Source organism: Dama dama, chromosome 23 (assembly GCF_033118175.1).
Source record: "Dama dama isolate Ldn47 chromosome 23, ASM3311817v1, whole genome shotgun sequence".
Taxonomy (NCBI): domain Eukaryota; kingdom Metazoa; phylum Chordata; class Mammalia; order Artiodactyla; family Cervidae; genus Dama; species Dama dama.
This window is the reverse complement of record NC_083703.1, coordinates 66189897-66216667: the sequence shown is the minus strand read 5'-3', so window position 1 is coordinate 66216667 and position 26771 is coordinate 66189897. Positions and strand designations below refer to the sequence as shown.

The 26771-nt window shown below is 41.8% G+C and overlaps 1 protein-coding gene across 1 annotated transcript in view; it reads left to right on the top strand.

The window, feature by feature from the left end:
- MROH8 (maestro heat like repeat family member 8) overlaps nucleotides 1-26771 on the top strand; it is a 57669-nt gene that overhangs the window by 13725 nt on the left and 17173 nt on the right. Inside the window, exons 5-13 of the mRNA XM_061127239.1 lie at nucleotides 4194-4273; nucleotides 5043-5187; nucleotides 6004-6099; nucleotides 10194-10298; nucleotides 15238-15373; nucleotides 17472-17590; nucleotides 20282-20434; nucleotides 22101-22261; nucleotides 25733-25868. Coding sequence (XP_060983222.1) covers nucleotides 4194-4273; nucleotides 5043-5187; nucleotides 6004-6099; nucleotides 10194-10298; nucleotides 15238-15373; nucleotides 17472-17590; nucleotides 20282-20434; nucleotides 22101-22261; nucleotides 25733-25868 — 1131 coding nt within the window. The remainder of the gene's footprint in view (nucleotides 1-4193; nucleotides 4274-5042; nucleotides 5188-6003; nucleotides 6100-10193; nucleotides 10299-15237; nucleotides 15374-17471; nucleotides 17591-20281; nucleotides 20435-22100; nucleotides 22262-25732; nucleotides 25869-26771) is intronic.

Sequence of the window (26771 nt, the reverse complement as noted above, 5' to 3'; positions counted from 1 at the left end):
GTAGGGACTTTGAGGGGTAAATTAGGATCTGGCTATGTGAAGTAGTAATCCTGAGTTATGGCAGAATTATTCATAACCCTGGGGGCTTCCCTTCTTGTGGGATGTAGGCTCACTTGCCTCACAGGCATTTGGGATCTTAGTTCTCCAACCCATGTCCGCCACATTGCAAGGTGGATTCCTAACCCGTGGATAACCAGAAACGTCCTCCTGTTGCAGAATTTTAATGTAGCTAGACTTGTCCATAATGCCTCTTAGTTTTCCTCTGGCAGCTTGAGACTCCACCCTAATTCTGCCTTGAGGTCCTCCACAAAACCCTACTACTATGTCATCTGGTAAAAAGTATACTCAACATTGAAGAAGCTCTGTGTTACTTGAGCAGCACGGTAAGAAATGGATGAGAATGATGTTTTAGGAAGACTCTTCTATGACATGAATAATGCATGCTGAAGGAGTATGGAGGACAGGCAGTTCACAGTAGACTGAACGAATAGGAAAATCTGTCCTGTTGTCCTGTGAGAGTTTGAGCTCCCTGAAGCAGAAGAATGGAGAGGAAAGGGACCTGTTTTAGGAATCAAAGGACACAGTTTCTAGCTCTGGTTCTGTCCAGCACAACCTTTGTGATTTTAGACAAACCACTTTGCTTCTCTGAACCTCTAGCTCCGCCTGGAAAATGGAGATAGTAATATCTGTATGGCTTTCATTAAGACCTTTGAAACAAATGTCTCATTTTGTTAATATTGGTTAAGATTCTTCTTGAATCAAGCAACAAAGATCAACTCTGACTCACTTACGTTAAAAACAAAGGGATGGGGACTTCCCTGGTGGTCCAGTGGCCTCCCCCTCCCAATGCAAGGGGCCCAGGTTCAACCAAGTCAGGGGACTGGATCCCACATGCCACAACTAAGAGTTCTCATGCCACAGCAAAGACCTGGCACAGCCAAATAATTACATATAAAATTTAAAGCCAACAAAGGATGCTGGAATATCTCGCTTAGAGTCTAAGGAAGATGTTTACCTATCAAGGCTCCAAAAGAGCCCATTCCAGGACACCTCCAGGAGTCTCAAAGGCAGGGGCTGCTCTGCCATCACTATGACCCTAACCTCTCGCAGCTCCCAGTCTGTCTGTGTCTGTCATTCCTTAATTCCACATTCTGGGGGAGAGAGTCTGCTTGGCCCAGGCTGGGTCTGTTCTCCACTCCTGCATCAATCGGATGTGTCAGGGGACAGCATGGTATCATGATGCCATGACTTCTGGGCATCCCTCCCTCCCTGTGTATTAGAGGCAGCTCCCAGAGAAAGGGGGAGTGCTGTGATTTGGATAGTCACCCGGGAGGTCCCTGCTACACAAATACTTTACAATCAAAAAGCCTCTCAGCTTCTGATTCCGCATAGTGGTTAGCATAATTGTGAATATCTAATAAGCCATTCATACCTTACTGATTTAAAAGAAGAAAAGACATACTGGGTGAAGTAAGAGACAAAGTAGAGAAAGACAAAAGATACAATTTCACTTATATGTGGAATCTATAAAAGGGTACAAATTTAAAAGAGGGGGGGTACAAATTAACTTATTTAAGAAACAGAAGTAGAATCACAGATATAGAAAACAAACGTATGGTATCAGAGGGTGAAAGGGAAGAGGGATAAATTGGAAAATTGGGATTGACATATATACACTATATAAAATAGATAACTATTAAGAACCTACTGAGGGAATTCTACTCAATACTCTGTAATGACCTTTATGGGAAAAAGAGTGGAGATATATATATGTGTGTGTGTCTGTACAACTGATTCACTTTGTTGTACACCTGAAACTAACACAACACTATAAATCAACTATTCTCCAATTAAAAAACAAATTTTTTTTTTTTAAAGATTATTCTGACAGAAGCGGTCAGGTGGATTGAAATCAGAACTGCAGGCCTGGTGTTTTAGCTAAAAAGCACTGCCTTCATCCACGTGGGAGTGGTTACAGGAATATGTAGAAATATGGCTATAGGGATGGAGAGTCAGAATCTGTGCAAAGCAGGAAGGGGCTATCACTGTGATAGATCAGACATGGGAAGTAAATAGAGGAGAGAAACCATAAATCATCTCTCTGACAAGCCTGGGAAAGGATGCCGTCCTCAGCAATTACAGGCAGAGGAGTCCTGTCCTTTGCATGGGAGGATGATGTGCTCACCTTTTAACACCCAAATGCCAGATTGTCCCTGTGACCTTAGTGATGATGCCCTTGAGAAAAGTAAATCTGAGTGAGTAGAGGCCTGTCAGCCTGAAGGCCAAGTCTGATGCTTTGTCCCTTCCAGACTGTGAACCATACAAATAAGTAAGCTTCATGAGGAAATCAGAAAGAACAAGTAGTCCATCTGCAAGATCTGACCAGAGTTGAAAAGTGAGACAAGAAAAGAGAAAGCAAAAACTCAGAAAAAGGCATGTTTGTTGAGCACTGCCTCCTGGTCACCGTCCTAAGTTCTAAATGAGATCTTTTGGGTGGCAGGCAAGAGAAACCTAAAAGGGGAGATCTATTCTTAGGATCTTTGTGTGTTCCCTAGAATCGTGTGATGGGAAGAGCATCTTGCTCCAGAAAGGAAATGAAACCACACACACACACACAAAATTTCCGCATGCCCAGTGAGAACATTCCACCTCTTTCCTCCTTTGTGTGTATTTCCATCTCCCTCCCTCTCCCTCCTCCTCACCTTTCCTCTCCCCCCGTCACCTCTGTCCTGCCAAAATTTGCTCTTTTGGTTACCCTGTCCATAAGGCAGTGCTCCCAAATTTTAAGTTTTCTCCTTTTCGTAGACCAGCCAGACAGAGATGGAGGCTCCTTGTCTCAGTTTAGCATTCCTAAGAGAGAGAATCTAGTGAGTTGACTTTGTGGTGTGTACTCCTAGACAGATGAGTTGTGGTTAGTGGAACAAAATGACTTAGCAGAAACCTGGCTATGTGCGGACTTCCCTGGTGGTCCAGTGGCTAAGACTTCATGCTCTCAATGCAAGGGACACAGTTCAATCCCTGGTCAGGGAATTAGATCCCACATGTCGCAACTAAGGATCCTGCATGCTGCAACTAAAGATCTTGCATGACACAATGAAGATCGAAAATCATGCTTGTGGCAGCTAAAACCTGGCCCAGCTGGATAAATAAATATTAAAGAAACGTGGCTGTGGAACACCTGCTGTTGATGGCCGAAGGCAGTTGCCAGAGAGGCTGGGTAGATGGTCCCATAAGGAGGCCCCTACAACAGTTTACATCTGCTCTTCAGCTCAACTCCTTGAGATAGAGCTCATCTTCTCCATCCGGATAAGGAAACTCAGGCACAGGGAAGTTCAATATGACACACAGGGTCACAGAGAGCGAGAGAGTCAGAACCAGTGCTCAAACCCAGGTGTATCCAACTCCAGAGCCTCTTTTTTTTCCTACCACTCTGCAGGTTTATTCCATAGTACAAAGCTGCTTTCCTTCTGCCAGTTTGAAATCTGTAAAGTTATTTGTTTTCCAGGACAAGCAACTTAGAATAAGACTAAGCTCTAGAGAAGAGATGGCTGGTTTAGTAGCAAGAAGAGTTAAGAAGCCTAAACTGGAAATAATCACTAGTCATGAAAATAATGACTAACAGACACTATCTCACAGTTACTGAGGGCTACTGAGTATTATGGGCTTCCCAGTTGGCTCACTGGGTAAAGAATCCACCTGCAACGCAGGAGATGTGAGTTTGATCCCAGGGTTGGGAAGATCCCCTGGAGGAGGGCATGGCAACCCACTCCAGTATTCTTGCTTGGAAAATCTCAAGGACAGAGAACCCTGACGGGCTACATACAGTCCATAGGGTTGCAAAAAGTTGGACACAACTGAAGCGACTGAGCACACATGCATTGAGTATTATGAATTAGCTCATTTAATTATGACAACCAACTTATGAAGGTAAATAGTACTGTTATCTTGTTTTACAGATAAGGAAACTGAGGTACAGGCAGGTATCTGCTCAAACAGCTAGTAAGAGGCAGAGCCAGGCCTCAGAGGCTAAACTCCTAGCCTGGCCACAGTCCTGCTGCCAGCCGGGCGGAACCCAGGAGCAGGCCCACCAGAAGACCTGCCGTGGTTATTCCAGGCCGTTCACGTCTCCTGCCGTCTGGCTTAATGGCTCGGCCCATTCTCAACTCTCTAAAGTTCTTTCCCTCTCACTGCAGACGCTGGTGGAGGAGGAGCCCCTGCAGTCTCTCTTCAGCCCTGTGCTCCAGGAGGTCTTTATCACCATCACTGACTTCAGGTGAGACCCGCATGCCCCCTATGCGTGCATCCTGCTTCCTCATTCAGGGCCACTGCCAGAGCCCACAGACATGCTTCCTATTTTTGATTCCTGAAAACTATTTAGAAAGAGAAGGGGAAGTCAGACCCATGTTTCTGTGTAAGAAGTTGGCTTTCATGTGTGCTCCCATCTGTATCTCAAAGACCTACTAGAACCTCTGTGGAGCTCAGTTGTGTCCAGAGTATATTCAGTGTAGAGGTGTTCCTGCATATGCTTCATGAAAACAGAAGTCCATGGCCTGAGAAATTTGGAAGGGCTATCTGCTATTTACCTCTCTTAGAGTTTAGTAAGGCACATTAACTGATTAAAGGTCCCAAGAAGTCCTGTAGTTAAAAGGTTTTTAAACTTGGGTCCTCTCAGCAGTCCCCAAATTCAACACCAAAAAATAGCAAGCATTCAGCACAATACACTTTGGAAAATTGTGGTTTGCTGTATCAGACTCTAGCTGGCTTCCTTCTGTGGTTGAACTGGAGAAAAGCCTGAGGAGTCACTCTTATGGATTAGAGGGGAAAGGAAGGGACCAGATTGGAGGCTCTGAGCCTGAAACTCCTCCTCTTAACCTTTGCGAGGTTTGTCCAGACAGACTGACAAGTGTGCCATTGGTCTCCTCCATTAGAATGATATACCAAACAAACAGTCTTTCCTTCCCTTTGGGGTCACTTGGATTCCTGCTTATCAACATCAAATCAGATTCTTCCCACCCAGCTATTCCCAAATTGTCTTTTCTTAGTTACCAAGATGTCTACTTGCTGTTTTGTTCTGAAGATCGAGCTGACCTGTTCAGTCTTGTCACCAAAAGTGTAATCGCTCTGCCTTCTATCAAGACCCTTACCCATCCGCAGGAAATCATGCCAGGCGGATCCTACAATTCAGAGGTAACTCACACCTTGCCAGAGTAACTCGCCAGCCACAGGGTCAGCTGATCTTGGCTTTCTGAAAGTACATTCGATTTTTTGGAACTCACCAAAAACCATTTAAGCGAAGTCTGGTGAATAAAATAGTGGCGCAGTTGGCAAAGAATCTGCTTACCAATGCAGGAGATGAATAAAATAGGTTGTTAAATAGTTTTTTTTTTTGTTTTTAATCCCACTTTATTTTGTCTTCTTCCCTTTATTCCTTCTTTTCCTGCTTTTGGCTTTACAATAAGACGGGAACATTCATATGCCTAGTTTTTCAATAACACCTTATGGGAAAGCTAAATGAACTTGTTGGCCAGCCCTATGCATCAGGTGGCCAGAGAGAGGCTTCTTGATGAGGTGACAGTTGCAGAGAGGGCGTGTGAATACCTCTGAAAGAAAAGCTTTCAAGCAGAGAAAAGAGGAAGGGAAGGGCCAAGGCTGGATTTCCTTCTGCAGCTGGTGAACTGGAAGGTGAAGCAGTTGCCAAAGGGGACTTTGTTCTCCTGGGTTTCAAGGTATCGGAAAGATTCACAAGTCAAGCTTTAAAAGTATGTTGATAACCCATAAGTAACTCTCACATGTAGTGAGAAACAGTTACCTGGGTTCCCGGTAAGGCTGAGCTATCCATTTGAAATGAAGATTTATTGTTTCACCTCAAGTTACATACTGCCTGCTAGTGCTTTACCCAAAGGTCCTTCACCTTTGAGTAAGGTCTAAGAACCAGGAGAGCCTTGAAGTGTACAGTGTGAGAAAACTTCCCGTGGGGTCCTCACTAACCCTGTGCCTTTGCAGTGTCGCTACAGGCAGACATTTCAGGCGTTCGTTGAGATGCTCCAGAGTTTGGTGATAAAAGACCAACATTTGGAAAATCTTGACATCATTTTTAAGGTAAACAGGATATCAGGAGAGAATGGGTAACTATTCCTATTAACTGGTGAAAGTGGAAGAAAAAAATATGGAAGGGTTAGTTTTAGGAGGCAACATAATAGACGAGTATGGGCTTCCCTGGTGGCTCAGACGGTAAAGAATCTGCCTGCAATTCAAGAGACACAGGTTTGATCTCTGGGTCAGGAAGATCCCCTGGAGTAGAAAATGGCAACCCACTCCAGTATTCTTACCTGGAAAATTCTATGGACAGAAGAGCCTGGTGGGCTACAGTCCACGGGGTCGCAAAGAGTCAGACGCGACTAAGGGACTAACACTTTCACTTTCACTTTTTGTAATAGGTGAGTATCAGCTCTGCGTGTTGAGTCAGACTTGGGTTCAAATTCTGACTCTCTGCCATTCATTGGTTAAATACATTCAGCAAGGAATTTAATCTCGCAGTCTTCACCTTTTAAAAATACTTATCTAGGGAGGGAGGCGGGAGGGGGGATCAGGATGGGGAACACATGTAAATCCATGGCTGATTCATGTCAATGTATGGCAAAAAACACTACAATATTATAAAGTAATTAGCCTCCAACTAATAAAAATAAATGAAAAAATAAAATAAAATAAAAATACTTATCTATTTATTTATGGCTGCACTGGGTCTTTGTTCTTCAAAAGCACAGGCTTTTTCCAATTGTGGTGAGTGGGCCTGCTCTGTGGTGCACGGGCTGCTCACTGAGGTGGCTTCTCTTGTTGCAAAGCACAGGATCTAGGCGCATGGTCTCAATAGTGGCACACGGGCCTAGTTGCCTCAAGGCATGTCAGATCTTCGGGACCAGAGATCAAACCTGTGTCCCCTGTGTTGGCAGGCGGGTTTTTAACCACTGGACCACAAAGGAAGTCTGTCTTCTCACCTTTAAATGGAGATAATAATTGCTATGAGTATTGAATAAATGCTCTTCAAAAATGGTTTAAATGCTTGCTATAATTATTCCTTAAATTATTTTTGCTCATTACTATAGAAGGGCTTCAATCAGTGATCAAGAGAACAGAGTCAGCCTTGTGAAGGAGTAAATAGGCAGCTATTTACTGAACAACCAGGCAAGGTTGTTCATAGCCACCTGCCATCACCTGTACCCGTTCCAGTGCCATTCCACCAATAGGGTGTTACTCATTGGAGTGCATTCACTGCAGTTCAAGCATCTTACTCTCTTTCTCCTTTTTTAGATGCAACTATTCTAGAAAGGGATAACCCTTTAAACTATTATTAATCACTTGCACCTTTATACAGATGGATACTAATCTTTGCCACAACAGACCTTAACGTTATTTTTCATGCTTGTGCTCAGTTGCATCCAACTCTTTGTGACTCTATGGACCGTAGCCTGCCAGGCTTCTCTGTCCATGGGATTTTTCCAGCAAGAATACTGGAGTGAGTTGCCATCGCCTCTTCCAGGGGATCTTCTCAACCCAGGGCTTGACCCAGTCCCCTACATCTCCAGCATTGGCAGGCGGGTTCTTTAGCACTGAGCCACTGGGGAAGCCAGACCTTATTTCTCATCCCTCTTCTATTTATACATCAACACTCCAGCCACATTGGGTTTCTCTCATTTACCTGGTTTGCCTTAATCCTTCCTGCCATCCTAGCTTAATTCAAGCCATTTCTTCTACCTGAAATGCCACACTTTTTGTGAAGCTCCTCCTCCATGAATCCTTCCCTGACTGTTTCAGGCAGATACAATTTCTCATTCTCAGTTCAGTTCAGTTCAGTTGCTCAATCGTGTCCGACTCTTTGCGACCCCATGGACTGCAGCACGCCAGGCCTCCCTGTCTATCGCCAATTCTTGGAGCTTACTCAAACTCAAGTCCATTGAATCCGTGATGCCATCCAACCATCTCATCCGCTGTCATCCCCTTCTCCTCCTGCCTTCAATCTTTCCAGCATCAGGGTCTTTTCAAATGAGTCAGTTCTTCGAGTCAGGTGGCCAAAGTATTGGAGTTTCACCTTTAGCATCAGTACTTCCAATAAATGCTCAGGACTGATCTCCTTTAGGATGGATTGGTTGGATCTCCTTGCAGTTCAAGGGACTCTCCAGAATCTTCTCCAACACCACAGTTCAAAAGCATCAGTTCTTCAGCGCTCAGCCTTCTTTATAGTCCAACTCTCACATCCATACGTGACCACTGGAAAAACCACAGCTTTGACAAGACAGATCTTTGTTGCCAAAGTAATGTCTCTGCTTTTTAATATGCTGTCTAGGTTGGTCATAACTTTCCAAGGAGCAAGCATCTTTTAATTTCATGGCTGTAGTCACCATCTGCAGTTATTTTGGAGCTCAAAAAATAAGGTCTGTCACTGTTTCCCTATCTATTTGCTATGAAGTGATGGGACCAGATACCATGATCTTAGTTTTCTGAATGTTGAGTTTTAAGCCAGGTTTTTCACTCTCTCCTTTCACTCTCATCAAGAGGCTCTTTAGTTCTTCTTCACTTTCTGCCAAAAGGTGGTGTCATCTGCATATATGAGGTTATTGATATTTCTCCTGGCAATCTTGATTCCAGCTTGTGCTTCATCCAACCCAGAGTTTCTCATGATGTACTCTACAAATAAGTTAAATAAGCAGAGTGACAATATATAGCCTTGATGTACTCCTTTCCCTATTTAGAACCAGTCTGTTGTTCCATGTCCAGTTCTAACTGTTGCTTCCTGACCTGCATACAGATTTCTCAAGAGGCAGGTCAGGTGGTCTGGTATTCCCATCTCTTGAAGAATTTTCCAGTTTGTTGTGGTCCACACAGTCAAAGGCTTTGGCATAGTCAATAAAGCAGAAGTAGATGTTTTTCTGGAACTCTCTTGCTTTTTCGATGATCCAGCAGATGTTGGCAATTTGATCTCTGGTTCCTCTGCCTTTTCTAAATCCAGCTGGAACATCTGGAATTTCTCAGTTCACATACTGTTGAAGCCTGGCTTGGATAATGTTGAACATTACTCTTTGCTAGCATGTGAGATGAATGCAACCGTATGGTAGTTTGAGCATTTTTGGCATTGCCTTTCTTTGGGATTGGAATGAAAACTGACCTTTTCCAGTCCAGTGGCCACTGCCGAGTTTCCAAATTTGCTGGCATATTGAGTGTAGCACTTTCACAGCATCATCTTTTAGGTTTTGAAATAGCTCAACTGGAATTCCTTCACCTCTACTAGCTTTGTTCGTAGTTTCGTAGTGATGCTTCCTAAGGCCCACTTGCCTTCATATTCCAGGATATCTGGCTCTAGGTTGGTGATTCAGGCAGATGCAATTTCCCATCCTCAAAGCTCCTTAATAGCACATCATCGATTTTCTCTCTTTCCTAAATAGATTTCATAAGGCTAAAAACATACAGAAGTAGGGAATAAAAATAATTGAAGAAAGTTGGATGAAGAGAAAATAAAGTGTAGAATATAAGCACCAATAGAAGCTGGACCATCTGACTCCTAGATCTTTGTGGTTGTTTGTCATCCCACTACTTTCATTTGCAACCAGAACTGGTTTGTCATTTAAGAAAATGTTTTCAGATGTGGTAGTGACATGTGGCAGACTTCCCAGAAGGCACAGTGGTAGGCCAGTGCAAGAGAGACAGGAGATGCAAGTTCAGTCTGTGGACTGTGACGATTTCATAGAGCAGGAAATGGCAATCCACTCCAGTATTCTTGTCTGGAAAATTCCATGACCAGAGGAGTCTGGCGGGCCACAGTCCATGGATTCGCACAGAGTTGGACGTGACTTAGCGACTGAGCGTGCATGCACAGAGTTACATGTGGGACTTTTCCCTCCGCACTTCTTCCAAAAGAACATGGCGTTATCATAGATCTTCCTGATAAACCATTTTTTTTCATGTAAAAAGTTAGTTTCAAGTTTTCCATTTGTACTCTGTAAAAGCAAACTGAATGCCTCCTGTTATATATAAGTATCTTAAGTGCAAAGATTTTCTAGGATTATAATAGAAAACCAGTTCTATCAGAAAGTCTTTGAGTACCTATTAGAGAAATTAAACAATGTTGGTAAAATATGAGCTCGTGACTTTTGGATTATTTTCCTAGATCAAGCTGCTTAACCATTTATTTTTCACAGCACATGGACCCCTGGTTACAGTCAGACAAAGACCATGAACGGGAACGGGCCACAACCAGCATGACTCAAGTTCTGAAGTGTTTATTCAAACATCTCAGCCTGCAAGTAAGTTGACCTCCAGTTGAAGATGAAGGATCCCGAGCTATCCTTTTAACTGCCCAGTTCCCCTCCTGTTTATCGCTCCCCAGACTGCTGACTTCTTGGTGCTCATGTAATAACATTTGGCATTATTCACTTATCTGCTCCTCTCCCCTAAGTGAGCAGCTTGAGGGCAGGTACTGTGTTTAGTAATCTTGCATCCCCAAGGGGATGCACAAGAGTTTGATGCAGTAAAGTGTAGCAGGCAAATATAAGTGTGTAAGTCAATTTAAATATCTCCCGGCATCTCAGAGAAAATGGTTCTACAATACCTCTTTTTAAATCCTCTCATCTCCCTTTTGCACTCTCACTTTCCAGCTGTTCTGAATTCTCTCCTGTAATTCCTAAAAAGAATTCCCCAAACTCAGATCCTCTTTCCTGATCTGTTCCTTTTTGTCATCTACAAAATCTCTTTCTTCTTTCCTCAGTAGATCTTCTCCACACTGGAGTCTCTTATGTTCTCCATCCACCATTTCTCCAAACTGCATAGTAAGGCCCAGGAATTGGAAGAGAAGTTGGGGGAGAGTAGGAATAGTAGGTCTTTATGAGAATTCCTCAGAGAATTTACCACTGATGTGAATATGCTAACAGTCAAAAGGACAGCATGCCACTACCTTTCTTATTTCTCCCTTTGAAAACACATCCAAACTTGCCACCTCCTTACTGAAGCTCAGCCCCTCAAACAATGCTACTTCCCTTGTCCTCTGTTTAGTCGATGAGAGCACATGACTTCTAGCCATCACTGATTACCTTATTTTTCTGTGCTCACTGGCTACCTTATTGTTGACCACAATGCATGCTTCTTCCTCAAACTCTAATTTTGGCTGCAGACTAAAGACAAGAGTTTCGAATGACTTCTTCCTATACATAATCTCCCTCTAGGCTCAGCAGAACCTCCTTAGCATTTTCTTCCTGGCAAGAATTGCCAATGTAAGGATGCTTAACTTAGGTCCCCGAGGGGTCTGTGAATATCCAGAAAGTTCTATGCAGAATTCTGTGTGGTGCAGTCTTCTGGATTTTTCTGAGGAAGGTTCACTGTTTGTGTCCTCAGTGCCAGTCCAAGTGCCTTATCCATAAGTGCTGTAGTCATAACCAGTACCTGGCACATAATGGATACTCAGTGTTTGTTGATTGAATGAATGAACATATTATCAGAGAATGAAAGATCTTACACAGTTTGCATATGTGTTTCTCTGTTACATGTTCATAGGTTGTAGAAGCTGTTGTTTCCACTATCTCAATATATTTTTCTGAAAAGCCACAGTGGAAATTTCTTTCTGCCTCAATCTTAGGAACAGTCGTGCTGCCTCTGTATGGCTATTTGCTTCTCACTTCATGGACAGTGTGAATGGTATTAGGTGCATTCCTCTGCGTGAACCCTGTGAAAGTTTGAAGCCTAGCTCTGTGGCCTAGTTTGAGCAAAAGATGATCATGCATTCTGCATGCTAACAAAATCCTTAACTTCATTTATCTTTTCTGCCTTCATTTTTTTTTTTTAATTGGTCCCACTTGATTCACTATTGATTTTAAATTGTATTTCTTTTTCTGGTAGGTTTTGACCAGCTACTTGACTTTTTTTTTCCATAATATGGTAAAATATCTGTAAATAAAATATTAAAATATTGTCAGTTGGTATATCTCAACTTTGTATCTGACTTTATCACTTAGCAAACTAGCACATATTCATGAAAAAAGGGAAAAGTGAAAGTCAGTCACTCAGTTGTGTCTGACTGTGATCCCATGGAGGGCAGACTGCCATGCTTCTCCGTCCATGGAATTCTCCAAGCAAGAGTGCTGGAAAGGGGTGCCATTTCCTTCTCCGGAGGATCTGCCTGCCCTAGGGATTGAACCCAGGGATTGAATCTTCACTGAATCTTCATTGCAGGAGGATTCTTTACCATTTGAACCACCAGGGCTAATTTATTCCCAACTTATTATAAATTCTTGGGATACTTCTTTCCTATTCATAGTTCTTATTGTTGTTCAGTTACTCTGTTGTGTCTGTCTCTTTGCGACCCCGTGAACTATAGCACGCCAGGCTTCCCTGTCCTTTCCCCTCTCCCAGAGCTTGATCAAACGCACGTCCAATGAGTAGGTGATGCCATCCAACCATCTTGTCCTCTGTCATCCCCTTCTTCTTCTGCCTTAAGTCTTTCCTAGCATAAGAGTATTTTGTAATAAGTCAGCTCTTCACATCAGGTAGCCAAAGTATTGGAGTTTCAGCTTCACCATCAGTCCTTCCAATGAATATTTAGGACTGATTTCCTTTAGTATTGACTGGTCTGATCTCCTTGCTGTCCAGGGGACTCTCAAGAGTCTTCTTCAACACCACAGTGCAAAAGCATCAATCTTTCAGTGCTCAGCCTTCTTTATGGTCTAACTCTTACATCCATACATGACTACTGGAAAAACCATAGCTTTGACTAGACAGACCTTTGTTGGCAAAGTAATGTCTCTGCTTTTTAATATGCTGTCTAGGTTGGTCATAACTTTTCTTTCAAGGAGCAAGCATTTTTTAATTTCACAGCTACAGTCACCATCTGCAGTGACTTTGGAGTCAAGAAAAGTAAAGCCTATCACTGTTTCCATTGTTTCCCCATCTATTTGCCATGAAGTGATGGTACCAGATACCATGATTTTCATTTTTTGAATGTTAAGTTTCAAGCCAGCTTTTCACTCTATTCTTTCACTTTCATCAAGAGGCTCTTTAGTTCCTCTTTGCTTTCTGCCATAAGGGTGGTGTCATCAGCACATCTGAGGTTATTGATATTTCTCCTGGCAATCTTGATTCCAGCTTGTGCTTCATCCAGCCAGGCATTTCACATGATGTATTCTGCATATAAGTTAAATAAGCAGAGTGATAATTTACAGCCTTGACGTACTCCTTTCCCTATTTAGAACCAGTCTGTTGTTCCATGTCCAGTTCTAACTGTTGCTTCCTGACCTGCATACAGATTTCTCAAGAGGCAGGTCAGGTGGTCTGGTATTCCCATCTCTTGAAGAATTTTCCAGTTTGTTGTGGTCCACACAGTCAAAGGCTTTGGCATAGTCAATAAAGCAGAAGTAGATGTTTTTCTGGAACTCTCTTGCTTTTTCGATGATCCAGCAGATGTTGGCAATTTGATCTCTGGTTCCTCTGCCTTTTCTAAATCCAGCTGGAACATCTGGAATTTCTCAGTTCACATACTGTTGAAGCCTGGCTTGGATAATGTTGAACATTACTCTTTGCTAGCATGTGAGATGAATGCAACCGTATGGTAGTTTGAGCATTTTTGGCATTGCCTTTCTTTGGGATTGGAATGAAAACTGACCTTTTCCAGTCCAGTGGCCACTGCCGAGTTTCCAAATTTGCTGGCATATTGAGTGTAGCACTTTCACAGCATCATCTTTTAGGTTTTGAAATAGCTCAACTGGAATTCCTTCACCTCTACTAGCTTTGTTCGTAGTGATGCTTCCTAAGGCCAACTTGACTTCGAATTCCAGGATGTCTGGCTCTTGGTGAGTGATCACACCATCCTGATTATCTGGTTCGTGAAGATCTTTTTTGTATAGTTCTTCTGTATACTCTTGCCACCTCTTCTTAATATCTTCTGCTTCTGTTAGGTCCATACCATTTCTGTCCTTTATTGTGCCCATCTTTGCATGAAATGTTCCCTTGGTATCTCTAATTTTCTTGAAGAGATCTCTAGTCTTTCCCATTCTATTGTTTTCCTCTATTTCTTTGTATTGATCACTGAGGAAGGCTTTCTTATCTCTCCTTGCTATTCTTTGGAACTCAGCATTCAGATGAGTATATCTTTCGTTTTTTCCTTTGCCTTTTCACGGCTATTTGTAAGGCCTCCTCAGACAACCATTTTGCCTTTTTGCTTTTCTTTTTCTTGGGGGTGGTTTTGATCACTGCCTCCTGTATGTTGTTATAAATCTCCATCCATATTTCTTCATGCACTCTATCAGATCTAATCCCTTTAATCTATTTGTCACTTCCACTGTATAATTGTAAGGCATTTGATTTAGGTCATACCTGAATGGCCTAGTCATTTTCCCTACTTTCTTCAATTTAAGTCTGAATTTAGCAATAAGGAGTTTCTGATCTGGGCCACAGTTAGCTCCCGGTCTTGTTTTTACTGACCATATAGAGCTTCTCCATCTTTGGCTGCAAAGAATATAATCAGTCTGATTTCAGTGTTCACCATCTGGTGATGTCCATGTGTGGAGTCGTCCCTTGTGTTGTTGGAAGAGGGTGTTTGCTATGACCAGTGCGTTCCCTGTGACAAAACGTGGTCCACTGGAGAAGGGAATGGCAAACCACTTCAGCATTCTTATCTTGAGAACCCCATGAACAGTATAGTTCTTGTTGCTATTGGCAATTATTTTGAATATGTGGTCTTTAAAAACCATGCTAGAGGGACTTCTCTGGTGGTCCAGTGATTGAGCTCACCTTCCAGTGCAGGGGACACTGATTCCATTCCCAGTCGGGGAACTGTGGTACCACATGCCCCAGGGCAACAAAGCCCGTAAGCCGCAACTAGTGACCCGGAGAGCCACAACTAGAGAGAGGCCTGTATGCCACAACAAAAGATCCCACATGCAACTAAGACCCAGTGCAGCCAAAAATAAATATTTAAGAAGAAAAAAATTAATAAAAACAGTGCTAGAATGAACATCTTTATACACAAAGCATTTTTCAGGTTGCTAATTTAAATTAGAATTTGTCCTATGTAATAGCATCTGCTGGATATATTGTATCTACACATGTTAAATGTTAACTCAGAAGATCCAAGAGCTGGATATAACAGTGGCCCTTCTCTTGAGCAGGAGGTTCCAGGAGAATTAGTTCTACAGTTGAAATCTGAGGCTCCAAATGCACGTGCAGTCTAATGGTATTTGTCTTTTGCTTCCTAATTAGCTTCCAGTGCGATTCCAAAGACTTGGACACCTGGTGGCTCTGATGGCGCTGCTGTGTGGGGACCCACTGAAAGAGGTGGCCGAGGAGGCTGCGGAGGGCATGCACTACCTGCTGCACATCACCCTGAGGCTGAAGTGTAAGGCGCTGCTGGAGGCAGTGAGGCCCTGAGTCAATTCTCCAGCAGAGCACAAAAAGCACCAGGCCTCCTTATGCGCTCACTGCCCACATTCTAGAAAGACTTTTACCCTGGTTCATAGAGAGAAGGGTACCCCGTCCCTAGGCAAAGATAGAGCCACACTGACTTAATAATGAGAAGGGTAACACTGGATGAGACCCATCAGCGTCAGCCATGTGCATGACCATGGAGTTGGAGTAGAAAACGTGTGGCCCTGTGGACAAGCTGGGGTAATTAGTTTAGTTGGAAGTAGAAGAAGTTCTTGCCATCCTTTGGGCCTGCCTTTATGTGTTTATCCCAGGAACGTTTACTGAGTCCTTACTCAGATCTAACAGTAACCGGAAAATAAGTGGTCCAGTCCTTATGTGGGCTTCACAGGTGGCACAGTGGTAAAGAATCTGCCTGCCAATGTAGGAGATGCAAGAGACATTGGTTCAATCTCTGGGTCGGGAAGATCCCTTGGTGAAGGAAATGGCAACCCACTCCAGTATTTTTGCCTAGAAAATGCCATGGACAGAGGAGCCTGGTGGGCTATAGTCTGTGGGGTTGCAAGGAGTCGGATACAACTAAGCACACACACACACAGTCCTTAGATGTAACACACGATCTAGTGGGGGCATCAGAGAATCAGAGAGTCAGCAAATAACTGTTATAAACATTTGACTGCTATGAAGGGAAATTACAGAGACCATGAGTAAGGATTAAATCCACTCGTGGGGTTCAGAAACGGCCTCTCTGAAGATAACCTAAAAAATAACATTTACTCAGGTGAAGTGATAAGAAGAGTGTATAAGGCAGAAGGAACAGCATGAGCAAGGACACGCAGCAGGTATGAGCTTACTCAGCAGGTAACAGAGGGCCATGGTGGTCAAGGAGTGAATCACCGATCCCCACAGTTGGAAGAAACTTCAGAAGATATCTAACCCAGACTTCCCCCAGTGTTGAGTCTGAGACTATTCTATCCCTACCAAGCAGCTGCCCTGCCTGGGCTTGCTTATACCGAGGACAGTATAGTACTCTACTTCCCAAAGCAGCAGTCTCATTTCTGGGCAGCTCTGAGCATGAGCTTTGTCTGCTGAGACATATAGCCACGGGAACACAGCTGGTGTTTCATTCAGCAAATATTTATGAAGCACTTCTTGTTCGAGGGATGCGTTGGTGAGTAAGACAGGCAAGGTCCCATCCCGCAAAGAGCTTATAGTTGGAGAAACAGTATCCTCAACCGTGGGCTCAAATACTTCCTATAGATCAACCATGGGCTCAGATACTTCCTGTAGATCAACTATGGGCTCAGATACTTCCTGTAGATCAACCATGAGCTCAGATACTTCCTAGAGATAAATTTCCAGTGAAGATGAGATAAAACAGGAGGAAAACAAAACACTGTTAGGGCATTTTGGCAGACTCAGTATCGGCAAAACTGGACACATAGTTCTGATTGCAGAATTATCAAACTCAGTACAAAACTATAAATTTTTGTGGGGACCTAAGGACTTACCTGGTGGCTCAGACGGTAAAGCATCTGCCTACGATGTGGGAGACCCGGCTTCAATCCCTGGGTCGGGAAGATCTCCTGGAGAAGGAAATGGCAACTCACTCCAGTATTCTTGCCTGGAAAATCCCATGGATGGAGGAATTTGGTAGGCTACAGTCCATGGGGTCACAAAGAGTCGGACACGACTGAGCGACTTCACTTTGACTTTACAAGCTTCATCAGAAGACCCCTCGAAAGGCCTAACCAATGGGGAAATAAATGGTTTAACTTGCCTCATTTGTATTTCCAAATCACTCAAAAGCTCTTACAAAGAGCTCTTCTCTTTTCTTTCAGCTCTTTTTATATATTGCTCTTCCACAGAAGAGAAGCAAATCAGATTAACACACACTCCTTCCCCCATTTTGGGGGGCGGGGAGTAAAAAGTAAAAATGAGCATTTTTACTCAAGTTAAAAAGACGAGAATAAGACTGGGGATCCACTTCAACCTGAAGATCAACCAGACTTGCAAAATCAAGAAAAAGGAAATAAGTCAGAAAGTATTAATATGTTATATTATTTTCTCAGGTATCACTTACGACAAGAAAAATCGCCAAAGCCTGAAAAGAGCAATGAAAAAATGTCGAGAACTCCTAGAACTCTACAATATTAAGCAGTTCTATAGTTGTCCCTTCAGAATTGCCCAGGTAATCAGAACAGCTAAAATTTTAAAGACAGACAGCTTGAAATGTTGGAGAGGATGGGAAACAACAGAAGTCTCATATGTTTATTCATGAGAATGTGAAATGATAAAACCACTTGGGAAAAGGTCCGTTCATTTCTTGTAAAACTAAACATACAAGATTGCCCAGAGAATTTGCTTTCTGAACATTTCATAGTTTGGAGATGAGGTAATGGCCATGACTGTCACTCACTTTGCCCTGTGAGTTTAAGGGATTTCGGTCAGGCCGTCAGTGAGGCCAGTATCACTGTGTGGACATTTTTTCAGACCAGCTCTGTGCCCGATTGCTCTCCTAACCCCACCCAACCCCATGCAAATGTAAATCCTTGTCACAAAAAGGGACCTCAAGAGGGTGAATTTGAGGGACTTCCCTGGTGGTCCAAGGGTTAAGACCACCTTCCAATGCAAGGAGTGCAGATTTGATCCCTGGCTGGGGAGGTAAAATCCCACATGCTTTGTGGCCAGAAGATACAAGCAATATTGTAGCAAGTTCAATAAAGACTTACAAGAAAGCTCTAATTTTAAAAAAAATGGGTGTAATTGATGCAAATACAACTACTAAAAAACCATACACTTCTTTGTTAATGTAATTATCCAATACTCCACAAATACCAAACATCTTCTTGGTATCAGGGTCTTCCCTGGTGGCTCAGTGGTAAAGAGCCTGCCTGCCAATGCAGGAGACCTGGGTTGGGAAGATCCCCTGCAGAGGAAATGGCAACCCACTCCAGTATCTTGCCTGGGAAATCCCGTGGACAGAAGAGCCTGGCGGGCTACAGACCATGGAGTCACAGAAGAGTTGGACACAACTGAGAGACTGAGCAACAATAGGTGATACAGAAAAAAAGTCTACAGATCTTACTCATATACAGTCTAAGGTATCAGGTGAATAATCTTTACATCAGTTTCCTCATCTGTTTATGAGGATCTGTAAAAATTAGGATAACTCAATTGTTAGGAGAGTCAAATGAGATACAGTATAGAAAATGCTTTGCTTAGTGCCAGTCACTTGGGAAATGCCTAGTAGATTATACCTATTACAATTATGTGGAGGACTTGATTCACTGTCATGTACAAACTGTGGAAAATTCTTAAAGAGATGGGAATACCAGACCACCTGACCTGCCTCCTGAGAAATCTGTATGCAGGTCAAGAAGCAACAGTTAGAACTGGACATGAACAACAGACTGGTTACAAATCAGGAAAGGAGTATATCAAGGCTGTATATTGTCACCCTGCTTATTTAACTTATATGCAGAATACATCATGTGAAATGTCTGGCTGGATGAGACACAAGCTAGAATTAAGATTGCTGGCAGAAATATCAATAACCTCAGATGTGCAGATGACACCACCCTTAGGGCAGAAAGTGAAGAAGAACTAAAGAGCCTCTTGATGAAGGTGAAAGAGGAGAGTGAAAAAGTTGGCTTAAAACTCAACATTCAGAAAACTAAGATCACAGCATCCGGCCCAATCACTTCATGACAAATAGATGGGGAAACAATGGAAACAGTGACAGATTTTATTTTGGGGGGCTCCAAAATCACTGCAGATGGTGACTGCAGCCATGAAATTAAAAGACGCTTGCTCCTTGGAAGAAAAGTTATGACCAATCTAGACAGTGTATTTAAAAGCAGACACATTTCTTTGCCAACAAAGTTTCGTCTAGTCAAAGCTTTGGTTTTTCCAGTAGTTACGTATGGATGTGAGAGTTGGACTATAAAGAAAGCTGAGTGCTGAAGAAGTGATACTTTTGAACTGTGGTGTTGGAGAAGACTCTTGAGAATCCCTTGGACTGCAAGGAGATCCAACCAGTCCATCCTAAAGGAAATTAGTCCTGAATATTCATTGGAAGGACTGATGCTGAAGCTGAAACTCCAATACTTTGGCCACCTGATGCAGAGAACTGACTCACTGGAAAAGACCCTGATGCTGGGAAAGATTGAAGGCAGGAGGAGAAGGGGATGACAGAGGATGAGATGGTTGGATGGCATCACTGACTCGATGAACCTGAGTTTGAGTGAGTAAGCTCCAGGAGTTGGTGATGAGCAGGGAAGCCTGGTGTGCTACAGTCTGTGGAATCGCAAAGATTTGGACACAACTGAGCGACTGAACTGAACTGAAAGTACAATGAGAAGCAGAATGACACATTACTTTAATAAATCATCTCCAAATTATTTTAGCTAGGCTTGGGTCCCTGTCAGCCATAGAGCATTAGGGCCTTTCCTTAATTCCTATTCCTATAAAAGTATCATGTGTCACTCTTTCTGAGGATCTCAGTAATCAAGGTTTTTTTTATCTTTGGCCATGATCCACGGCTTGCAGGATCTTGGTTCCTCAACCAGGACTCAAACACGTGCTCCCTGCAGTGGAAGCACAGAGTCCTAACCACCCGACTGTCAGGGAAGTCAGTACAAGCTTCTTTCTAAAAGTCGGAGTTGTGACAAACCAGGCACATTCCCTTTGGACACTGGGTTGCTTCCAGTTTTTCACTTGTGTAAACAGTATAGAACTAAAGAGCCCTGAACATCTTTGTATGCTTCTCTGATTGTTGACTTAGAATTGTTCCTTGTTCAGGACTCTTCCTGTTAAACCATTCATCTTGACAGTTCATTTTCCCTAAATCATCTCAGGTCTTTTCCCTAAATCATCTCAGGTCTTCGAAGATTTTCTCAATTCCAACGAGCTCTACCAGTTTGTAATGGCTACACTGGATGGCCTGAAAAACCTGAAACATCCACACACGCAGCGGTCAGCGGGGGAATTGCTGATAGCATTGGTGAAGACTGCACAGTCCCGGTTTGAGAAGGTAAACTGCTCAGTGGACGTTTGCCGAGTTTAAAATGCAGGCAGAGACCTGTCCCCACCTATAGATGCTAAGGTCTCTCCTGCTGTTTATTCAGCAGAATACAACTGAGAACAACCACTGAAGGGACCATGGTCAAAGCCTTAGTCTATTTAGTTAATGCTGAAAAATCAGGCATTCAACAAGCATATACAACCACTGTGTATGCCACTAGGGATGGCAGGTTTGTTTGTTTTTTTAATGTGAGGTATGGCCCCTATTTTCTAAAAGATTGTAGTTTTTTTTGGAAAATATAATTAACATAGATGAGAATGGTAACTCCAGTTTAGATCCTCATTCGGGTTAGTTAAAGGTACCAAATTTTAAAAATCAAGCCATCAGTGATCCTAGAGGGAGGCTAACTTAGTAAATTTAAAATGAAGAGAATTTATTTTAATGAAATTGATACACGAAGAAATAACAATATGGTTATATCATCTATAAATATGGGAGGACATACTGGAAGAGATAAAATGGATGAAAATATTTGTCTCTGGAGTGTGGACCTGGGGAATAGGCCAGAGAGAGCCTTGAATACCACTGGACTTTTAAAATTGTGTGCATGTTGCACTTTGATAAAAATAAAAATAATTTTAAAATGATGAAAACCCATTTTTTAATCTATTAAAATAGCAAAGATACAAAAAGATCAGTACTATATTGAAAGAAGGTGAAATGGGCATTTGTATCTTTTGGGTGCTTTCAGCTGTAAAAAAAAAAAAAAAAAATTGTGAGAAGCTTATACAAAGGGTTTATCACCTCATATATTAAGAAGTCTGGAAATAGGGTATATTTTTTAGGATCGGTCCAGCAACTCAACAACTTTATGAGAGAGCCAGGGGTTTTCCCATCATTCCCAGTTAACCTGTTCATATACTCATAAGGAAGACAGCCACCACAGTTTCCAACTCTCTGAGTAGGTAAGGCTACCCAGCAAAGAGAGAGGTTGCCTTCCTTTAATCAGAGAGAAAAATCTTTCCCAGAAGCCCCCGGCTGGTTTTCCTCCATGTTCATTGGCCAGAATGCAATCACATGCCCAACCTCAAACCGTTTCTGGCAGCTGGTGGTAAGAACGGCTATTTCATATAAGGCTACTAAGGACTGCTTTTTGAAAAGCTGACATTCTGACAGAGATCTTGAGCCACAAGTCTAGGAGCAGGAAGAGCTGTCCAAGCAGAGAAATGGATCAAGCCCAGTGGCTCTTGTCTGCTTTACCTGAACATGATAAACTTCTGCAGGAGGAAGGCAGCTATGACTCCCTGCCATTCTCAGAGCCAGAGTGGGGAAAAACCAGCCTCCTTCCAACTTTTATTAGTTTGTCTTATTATAAAACCAATACATAATCTTTAAGAAAAAAATTAGAAAAAATATATAAGCAAAAATGTAAATATCCCATCACTCAAAGACACATTAATATGTTTGGATATATGTTTTTCCAAATCCCTTTATGTGCATATACATTCATACAGGTATACTTTAAGTAGTTTTGATAATAGTAAACTTTTTGAAAAATAATAAACATTCTGTATGAAAAGTCACCCCCAGGACCTCTTCAAAATAACCACAGTATCCTCAGTAACTATCAATGTCCCACAGCAGTAGGTTTAAGCGATTTCTTTTCATTCTTCAGGTGCCAGAAATTATGGGAGCTCTCTGTGCCCTGCTCTCCACAATCAGCCAGCCTAAGGTGCGCCAACAAATCACAAATATTGTGAGTTTGTTTCTGTCCAGGCCCAAGTACACAGATACAGTGATCGACCATCTTCTGTGTCACCCAGTACCATATGACAGGTAACAGAATCTGGTACAGCCTCTGGATTAAGTAGGGGTGTGTGCTACACCTCTGAGTACTGTGGAGCAGGGTTGCCCTCAAAAATCTAAGGATGTTCTTGTTGAAATATTATATAAACAGATGTCTGCAGGGTAAATCAGAACATAATGCCTAAAATAAACAAACCATCCAGAATGAAGAACATTTTACAAGATAATTGGACTGAACTCTTCAAAAAAATTATCTTGAAAGAAAATAATTGTGCGGAAGGCACTGTTCTAGATAAAAAGACCCTAAGGTGACGTAACCAAATGCAATAAAGGACTTTGGTTTCTGAAAGAAAAGCAAAAGCTGTCAAAGAAAATTTTCAAGAGATTTAAATATATATACTAATTACTAAATTAATGTAACCTTAGATGTGAAATAACAATATGTAGAAAATTTCCTTATTCTTAAGAGACAGATAATTTAAGGGAGATTTAGGGGTGAGTGTCATGATATCTGCAATACATTTAAGAAAAATTTAGCCAAAAAATACATATATATATATAAAAAATAAAGTATAAATATATATATAATAAAGTATAAATATATATTAAAAATAAAGTATAAATATATACATAAATAAGAATAGAATCACAGAGAGGAACAAAGAAGAAGCTTTTTTATGACTAGTGGTTTTGAGTTGGAGGCAAGGCACCCTGGAAGTTCCAGGAAATGCTTTATGGGGAAGGCAAAGAGGCATCCAGGCCCCATCCCACTTTAACCAGAGCAGCCCTTCTATTTATCTGCTTTATATACTGTGATTCTGGGTAATTACTATCTTAAAAGAAAGATTTCCTAGCTTTTTCTAAATTGAAGTATTATTGATTTCCAGTGTTATGTTAGTTTCAGGTATACAGCAAAGTGCTTCAGTGTTTGTATTCACATTTTTTGCTAGATTCTTTTCAGATTCTTTTCCATTGTAGGTTATTACAAGATATTGAATATATTAATAGTTCCTTGTGCTGTACAGCCAGTCCTTGTTGTTTAACTGTTTTATATATGGTGGTGTGTAACTGTTAATTCCAAACTCCTAATTTATCCCTCACCCCCCACTTTTCCCTTTGGTAACTGGCGTGCTGCGATTGGTCGCAAAGAGTCAGACATGACTGAGTGACTGAACTGAACTGAACTGAATAATTAGTGATATTGAGTGTCTTTTCATGTGCCTGTTGGCCATCTGTATGTCTTCTTTGAAATGTCTATTTAGGTCTTCTGCCCATCTTTTGATTGGATTGTTTGTTTCTATCCTGAGCTATTTGAGCTGTTCATATAATACGCTTTGGAAATTAAGCCCTTATCAGTTGCACTGTTTGTAAATATATTCTCCTAGTCTGTAGGTTGTCTTTTTGTTTTGTTTATGGTTTCCTTTGCTATGCAAAATTTTTAGGTTTGATTAGGTCTCATTTGTGTATTTTTGCTTTTATTTCTTTTGCCTTGGGAGACTGATCTAAAAGAATATTACTACGATTTATGTCAGAAACTGTTTTGCCTATGTTCTCTTCTAGGAGTTTTATGGTCTAGGAGTTTAATGTCTTTTTTTTTTTCTTCTTTTTAGTTTAATGTCTTATATTTAAGTCTTTAAGCCATTTTGAGTTTATTTTTGTGTATGGTATGAGGGAGTGTTCTAATTTCATTGATTTACATGCAGTTTTCCCAGCACCACTTGCTTCAGCTTTAAACTGTTTGAAAATTGTTTCAAAGCTGGTTTCAATGAATGGGTTTCATATAATGTTTTGGTGCAGTGCTAATGTTTTCTGTAAGCTGAAAGTAAGCTTAGTCACTCAGTCGTGTCCGACTCTTTGTGACCCCATGGACTGTAGCCTACCAGGCTCCTCCGTCCATGGGATTTTCCAGGCAAGAGTACTGGAGTCTGTTGCCATTTCCTTCTCCAGAGGATCTTCCTGACCCTGGGATCAAACCTGGGTCTCCCTCACTGTAGGCTGACGCTTTACTGTCTGAGTCGCCAGGGAAGCTGAACTTAGACGTTTCACCCCACTGCATCAAATAAAAGAGAGCTTTTTTGCTTTTTCTTTTTTTTTTTACTTTTTTTGCACTTATTTTTTGCAGCATTTATTCCCAGGCCATAAGTTTTTGTTCCTTCAGTTTCTTCTGGGATATCTTTTTCTTCTGTGCAACCTCCTTTTCTGGTTTAGGAACAATCTGCTCTTTTTCAATAAGGATCATCTCAATGTGGCAGGAAGAGCTCATGTAGGGGTTGATCCAACCGTGAGCTCTATAAGTCCTGCACCGCATTTTGGGGACTTTGTTCACCTGGATGTGCTCAATGACCAGAGAATCTACATCTAAGCCCTTAAGTTCAGCATTACTCTCTGCATGTTTTGAGCATGTGCAGTAAAAATTCAGCACTCTTTTTGGGCCACCAGCCCTGCGGCCGGCCCCACTGTTTGGCCTGTACACACCTACCAACTCAGCTGTTGTAATGACAGAATGGCACATATTGCTTCTTTAAAGTGACATCCTTCAGATACTTGGTGGCTTTTCGGATATGCATATCCTTTATGGTCTGGGCAGTTTCACGAGTGTTCTTAAAGTGAACACGAAGATTTGAACCTCTTCACTTGCATGATTTTATGGGCTTTTCTGGGTCGAGTGAATAGCGCACCATTTTTAGAGGTTACCTCAGGCCACTTACCAGAAAAGGAATAAAGGAGAACTTTTACTCATCCAGAAGAAAAATGAGTTAATACAGATTGTTTAATGGTCTTAATTTTGTTTATTTCTCTGGAACATTGTTTTTAAATCTTTACTACTTGCTTCAGCTTACCTATTAATACACTATATTCTTATGTAAAATATATGATTTGGTATAAAGTATTAGCTATATTCAGTTGATTTAAATGTAATTTTAGCATTATTTTATTTTTTTGTGTTTGTTCTAGTTCTTGGAAAACTACTGCTTTAGGTCAAGTGAGAACTATAGACTCTGTTAGAAATGAAAATGACGTAGGAAACTTAGAGTACAGGGTATGTGATAGGGAATTGTGAGATTGAAAAGATATGTTAGGACCAGTTTGTGAATGGTCTTAAAGTCCATGCTGAGCTTGTGGGAACTTGAGTCTATGAAACCTTGGGAGTTACTGTTATGAAATCAGATAGCAATTCTGAAGAATTGAGCCTCAGAGAGGAAAACCTCTTATAGATTGGATTCCAGATGGATTCTGGGAAGCTCGTGGTCACAGTTGGCCTAGGATAAGCCATTCTCCTGAACCCTCTTCCTCTGGGATTTCTAGGCATCTGGCTGAGTTGTGGAGAACTCTGGAGGTTGGGAGTTACTGTTGTGAAATCAGAAAGCAATCCTGAAGAATTGAGCCTCAGAGAGGAAAACCTCTTATAGATTGGATTCCAGACGGATTCTGGGAAGCTCGTGGTCACAGTTGGCCTAGGATAAGCCATTCTCCTGAACCCTCTTCCTCTGGGATTTCTAGGCATCTGGCTGAGTTGTGGAGAACTCTGGAGGTGGAGCTGCCCAAAACGACCTGGATTCTCTGGAGACTCCTGAGGAAGCTGCAGAAATGCCATGATTCTGGCACCCAGGAGAAGATGGCCTATGTGGCTGTTGCTGTAAGCCCTTGAGCTTTGCCCCTCCAACTTTAGCCCACCATGGCCCTCCTGGATAATTGGCCCAGCACCATCTGGAGAGTGTTCCGTTTGGTTCCTCTCAAAGTTTGTTTCCCTCATCCATTTATAAATCCACCAGTGTCGCTACCAAGGGATGGATGTGGAGGAGGCTGAGATGAGTGAAGGAGTCAGTATGGTTTCATCTGTTTTAAGCATTCTTTTCCTCATCTTTTAAAAAATGCGTATCATCATAGTCAAGAGAGTACAAACATTTCAAAGAATATAGAAGAATATAAAATAGAAACCAAAGGTCCTCCTTTGAAAAATTGTTTTTATTTTTTATTTAATTTTTTTTGGCCACACCTCACAGCATGCAGAATCTTAGTTCTCTGACCAGAGATCAAACACACACCTCCTGCATGAAAGGCAGAGTCTTAACCACTGGACCAACAGGGATGTCTCCCAAAGGTCCACCTTAAGCAGAGGTTGGCAAACTTTTTCCGTAAAGGACCAGAAGGTAAATATTTTAGGTTTTTCAGGTCACATATAGTCTCCAGTCTCCATCACATATTTTTGGATATATTTTTAAATAATCCTTTAGAAATCAGGAAACTATTCTTAGCTCATGGCTATACCATGTCCCTAAAAATGAACTTTCTCCAAGTGTTTTTAATGAACTTTCTACAAGTATAAACTTCTTGTATATGTACTTGGCATACTTTTTCCCTCTATATTTTTCCTTTTAAATAAATTTTTTTAGAGCAGTTTTAGGCTCATAGCAGAACTGAGCAGAAAAGTACAGAGAGTTCCTATGTATTCCCTGCCTCCCCCATATCCATGCCTATTTTATTTCATTTTATTAACAACGTATTAATTTCTACTATACAGGAAGATGATTCAGTTATT